This window comes from Lathyrus oleraceus, chromosome 3 (genome assembly GCF_024323335.1).
Source record: "Lathyrus oleraceus cultivar Zhongwan6 chromosome 3, CAAS_Psat_ZW6_1.0, whole genome shotgun sequence".
NCBI lineage: Eukaryota > Viridiplantae > Streptophyta > Magnoliopsida > Fabales > Fabaceae > Lathyrus > Lathyrus oleraceus.
Window position 1 is genome coordinate 296,899,972 of NC_066581.1, and position 5,588 is coordinate 296,905,559.

Here is a 5,588-nt window from a genome sequence, read left to right on the forward strand (position 1 = left end):
ATTACATTCTCATATTTTCAAATTCTCCTGGCTTATCAAAGAAATTAGATGGTGGAGAGGCTCAAAAGGTAAGGTTTATACTGTTTCTGCTCTCTGATTGTTGTATTTGAGTTGCCTAGGGTTTTATAGATATGTTAATGTGAGCATATGATGCATTCATTGGTTTAATTTCTGTAACTATGAATAAATTGATGATTATTGTGTTGGATATGAACATGGCATGTGGAGATTTATTATGTGATTTGTTGTGCTTTGCATAATCAGTGTTTGCAGTTTTATCTGTAATATAGAAATGATTCAATAAGACCAAAGTAAGACAATGATTCAATACGTGAACACATTCATATACCTTCCATTTCTCTCATGTTACAACAATCTAAACTCTTTTTTTTTTTTATCATTATTGAATACAAACTCACACACACCTACTGCATGCAAAAGACCAATGCAAACTTATGGTGTTTGGAACATGAACAAACTTGCATCCATAATCATCAAACTTCCAAGCACAAGCTCAAACACACTTCAAATGATATCAGTTTTCAATCAGAAATAAAAAACTCAGTTTGCCCTAAACTACATTAATCAACATAATGCACAAAATGTAAAACTAAGTTTAGAAAATGCCCTAATCAAACACATGAAGAAAGTGAACGGTAACGATGGAGAAGAGAAATACCTTCAAGGTGACGGTAACGATGGAGAAGAAAGTGAACAGTGACGGTGGACGTGAACGTGAACGCAGCAGCAGAAAAAGGCGACGGCGACGATGACGGTGAGGGAGGGAGAACGAACGGAGGACGAGAGTAATCGCAGTAGAGAGTAATCGCAGTAGAGAGAAAACCCAGTTACGTAAACGAAATAGCTTATAGAGAGGAAAAATAAAGAGACATGCAGTATATGTTATAATTTTAATGTTTACTAAAGGGGACCTTAGAGGGCGCTTTTGTAAAAAAAGCGCCCTCTAAAAGGGGCCTAAGAGGGCGCTTCTGAAAGCGCTCTCTAAGGCTTTCCAAAAGCGCCTTCTAAACTGGAAATGTACATGGACTTAGAGAGCGCTTTTTTAAAAGCGCCCTCTAAGGGTAACCTTAGAGGGCGCTTTCACTAAAGCGCCCTCTATTGTTGTCCCTCCATTTCCTCATTATTTTTTTTTTGGCTTCACTTTAGAGGGCGCTTTGTTACAAAAGCGCCCTCTAAAGGGGGCCTAAGAGGGCGCTTCTAAAAGCGCTCTCTAAGGCTTTCCAAAAGCGCCTTATAAACTGGAAATGTACATGGACATAGAGAGCGCTTTTTTAAAAGCGCCCTCTAAGGTTACCCTTAGAGGGCGCTTTCAATAAAGCGTCCTCTATTGGTGTCCCTCCATTTCCTCATTATTTTTTCGCTTCACTTTAGAGTGCGCTTTGTTACAAAAGCGCCATCTAAAGTGCGTTGTCTATTCCAATAGTATGCTCCTTATTTTTTCTCTTCACTTTAGAGTGCGCTTTTGTAATAAAGCGCCCTCTAAGGGGCGCTGTCTATTCCAGTTTTTGGCGTAGTGTGAATGTTGAGACGTGCTTTGAGAAAGTTCAAGTAAAAAGTTCTTCATATCAAGATGATATGCTCATTTTCTCATACTTGTGGGTAGTAAGCCGAGTTTTCCACTCGAGTACGAAAAAATATTTTTCAAATTAAAATCAATCAACAAACAACCCAACTTTTTTATAAACAAAGATTTGCAAGTGGTTCGTATGGAGTACCATAGATGCGATTGGCGTTAATATCTTCCCCTTGCATAACCAACCCTTGTATCCAGATTTCTGTTTTGTTTTACCTTTTGTGAGTTTTGTTCGACATCTTTCCCATTTCCTTGGAAACAATAAAGTTCGGTGACGACTCTTGCTTTTCTGAATAAAGTTAATCAATAACTTAATCTCAATTTTTTCCTACCGTGATAGCGTGTTGACTAAGAAACATAAAGGATGCATTAAGAAATCTTCGAGTCTTAATTACCTTGCTTTTTTCCAAGGTCCATCCCAAATAAAAATGAGATAAGCTTTATTTTTTAATTTTTTAATTTTTTAACTTCAATAAATTTTTACTTAAAAATAAATATATTATTAAGGTTAAAGAAAAATTATAAGATATAATTTATATGAAAACGAATTAAAATACAATAAATATTAATTTATCTCTCAAAGAAAGAGGGTATGGATTTTAACAAACTAGTGAGATATTTCTTCTCATATAGAAGACAAATATCACCTAATTAGTGAGATATTTCTTCTCATAATGTCGAAATCATACAAAAGATAAATATCACCTAATTACTGTCTTGTTATAAATACATGTGCATATCACAAAAAGGAAATGCATGAACAATAAACCATGGAGTACCAAACGCTTCTCCTTCTTATTACTTTTATGTGTGCAACCATTCTTATCTTCATCCTTAGAAATCAAAATTCCACAAAACTTCCACCAGGGCCACGCCCACTTCCTATCATTGGTAACATCTTAGAACTTGGCCAAAACCCACACAAATCTCTCACAAAACTCTCTAAAATATATGGACCAATCAAGTCACTGAAATTAGGAACAATAACAACCATAGTAATCTCATCCCCTCAAGTAGCCAAACAAGTCCTACAAGAAAATTCACAAATCTTCTCTAGTAGAACTATTCCACATGCTGGATATGCACTTGATCATGCCAAATTCTCACTTGTGTGGCATCCAACATTAGATTTGTGGAAGAAACTAAGGAAAGTTTGTGCCACAAAAGTATTTTCTAAAAAAATGCTTGACTCAACAAAAATCCTTCGCCAACAAAAGTTACAAGAATTATTGAATTATGTGATAGAAAAAAGCAAGAAAGGTGAGGCTTTTGATATTGGTGAGGCTGTTTTTACAACTGTCCTTAATTCAATTTCAAATACTTTGTTCTCTATGGATTTGGCTCAATCAATACATGGCCAAGAGTCTCAAGGATTTAAGAAAATTATTTGGGGTATCATGGAAGAAGCTGGGAAACCTAATGTATCAGATTTCTTTCCTATTCTTCGTCGCTTAGATCTACAAAGTGTGCATGCAAATCTCACCAATTATTTGAAGAAGTTATATGAGATTTTTGATGATATTATTGAAGAAAGAATTAATTCAAGATTTACCAAAGCTGATTCTGAGGATGTTTGCAATGATGTGTTGGATTCACTTCTTAAAAGCAACAATATTGGAGAAACCACGTTGGAATTAAGTCGCAGTGAGATGGTGCATCTCTTTATGGTTAGTGTTGCTTTTCAAATGATTCATTTTCATCAATTATTAGAGTTTAATATGTTGTTGATTTTAGACAAGTTTAAATACCGGTATTGACATTCAACCAATCAATATTGAATTTAACTAAGATTTGCAAATACTAGTTTAAAAAATTAATACAACTAGAGTTTCAAAATATTAGCTCTGTCTTGTCTTATGATAACAGTTGCATTAGTTTGATTATTTCGTATAAAATATATTAAAAGAAGGAAGAGTCACTTTATTATATTATACTTATTAACTATCTCTTTAGTTTTATCACTATAAATATTAAAAAAAAAATTTAGATGTAATACATATAATATTAATTAAATAATACAACTAAACTTATATCAATATTAAAATAATATTTATTTTAAGGAAAATGTTAATGAGTGTTTCTGGACACTCTCTAAAACTTAAAAAAGTAAGTTTTTTTTAAATGTGTGTAATTAATATATTGAAAATTGAAATTTTTTTTTTTTTAAATCTTTAAAAAGTGCTTCTGAATAACCCTTATTTTAATACAATTGTTTTTATAAATATGATGATAGTTATAACTAAAATCAAATATTTTTATAGTTCACGTTAATTAGGATATTTTGCTCTATGTGGACCCAGAGATATCTGATTTATGAGATTCCACCCACATACTAAGGTGTGTTTTCAACTACACTATCCATAAAGTTGAAATATTCATGCTTTTATGATTGATAAAATAATAAAAAGGATATTGATACAATCGTATAGTTGTGTTACAAATGCATTTTTCTATATTATTGCAAATTTAATTGAATTTCAAAATACTATTTTGTTAGGATTTATTTGTTGCTGGGACCGACACATCATCAGACACGATTGAATGGATTATGATAGAACTATTACGTAATCCTGAAAAATTAACAAAAGCAAAAAAAGAGTTATGTCAAGAAATTGGTAAAGATGAAACAATTGAAGAATCACATATTTTTAAGTTACCTTTCTTACAAGCAGTTGTGAAGGAAACTCTTCGTTTGCACCCACCTGCTCCATTTTTGCTACCTCACAAATGTGATGAAACTGTCAACATATTAGGCTTCAATGTGCCAAAAAATGCACAAGTGTTAGTCAATGTATGGGCCATGGGAAGAGATTCAACCATTTGGAGAAATCCAAATATGTTCATACCTGAAAGATTTTTGGAGTGTGATGTTAATTATAAGGGTAATAATTTTGAACTTATTCCATTTGGGGCAAACAAAAGAATTTGTCCAGGGTTGCCTTTGGCTCATAGGATTGTGCATTTAGTGGTGGCATCCCTTGTACACAATTTTGAATGGAATCTTGCTGATGGGTTAAAGCCAGAAGATATGAATATGGATGAGAAATTTGGATTAACTTTAAAGAAGATTCATCCTGTACGAGTTCAAGCTACCTCATCATCTTAGATGAATATATTTTTTCAAGGAAAATAAAAGGGTGTGGTTTGTGTCACTCTTGTCGACGCAGACGCATATGCGGTTGCAATTTCAACGTAAAATGCATACACACATGCGATTGGTACGATCACCAATTATGGCTGTGACTTTGTTGACAATGTATGTAAAATTGTTAATAGTATATATGTTATTGCAATATATAAAAGCATTAATATTAAACTTTTGCGTCAACATACACTAAACCACAATTGATGTATGCATAAAACGGGATTTTCCTTCCACGTTTAGAATGTGCAAGAAACGCGGGAGGTTTCAATAATAATTTTCAAGACAAATGAATCACTTTGTTTAATGGTTTCTCTTTGGTATATATAAACCTGAAAAAGATAAACTCGTGATTTATAAATGGCTCATGCCACAAAATGTCAAACTAGAACCAAATCATATATCACTTTAGTCGCCAACCTAAGAGACCTCACAATCTCTAAGATCGACCAATTATTCATAGGCAAAACAAACTATCACCTAAGACACTTAAAATCATTATACCAAATGCAAGCCCCTAACTCGCAAGAGACAAAAAATCATTAGACAACTCGGTAACACTTTGACAAAAGACACCATCAACACCATCAGGGTCAACAATCACCTTACATCTAAAATGGTTATCCCTAGTTGGAATTCTCTCTCTAAGTAACTGCAGGGGTTCAACTCTTCAAAATAAGGGAAGGGCCTAGACAATACTAGAAGAGAAAGGGAATGGAAAGAAAAGATGATACTTAGACAATGAGATATACTCTGCTCTCACAAAGTACAAATCATTCTTATCAAGATATTTCCACCAAAACCAGACTTGTTACCTTACCTTAACATCCTTTATTTACTTTAATTATTTTG

At 33.2% G+C, this 5,588-nt stretch overlaps 1 protein-coding gene across 1 annotated transcript; it reads left to right on the forward strand.

Moving 5' to 3' along the window:
* Positions 1–2,201: 2,201 nt before the first annotated feature.
* LOC127127195 (geraniol 8-hydroxylase) lies at positions 2,202–4,910 on the forward strand. Its single transcript, XM_051056319.1, has 2 exons — positions 2,202–3,261; positions 4,092–4,910. The coding sequence occupies exons 1-2, from the start codon at positions 2,365–2,367 to the stop codon at positions 4,698–4,700; spliced, it is 1,506 nt and encodes a 501-aa protein (XP_050912276.1). The 5' UTR covers positions 2,202–2,364; the 3' UTR covers positions 4,701–4,910.
* Positions 4,911–5,588: the final 678 nt, after the last annotated feature.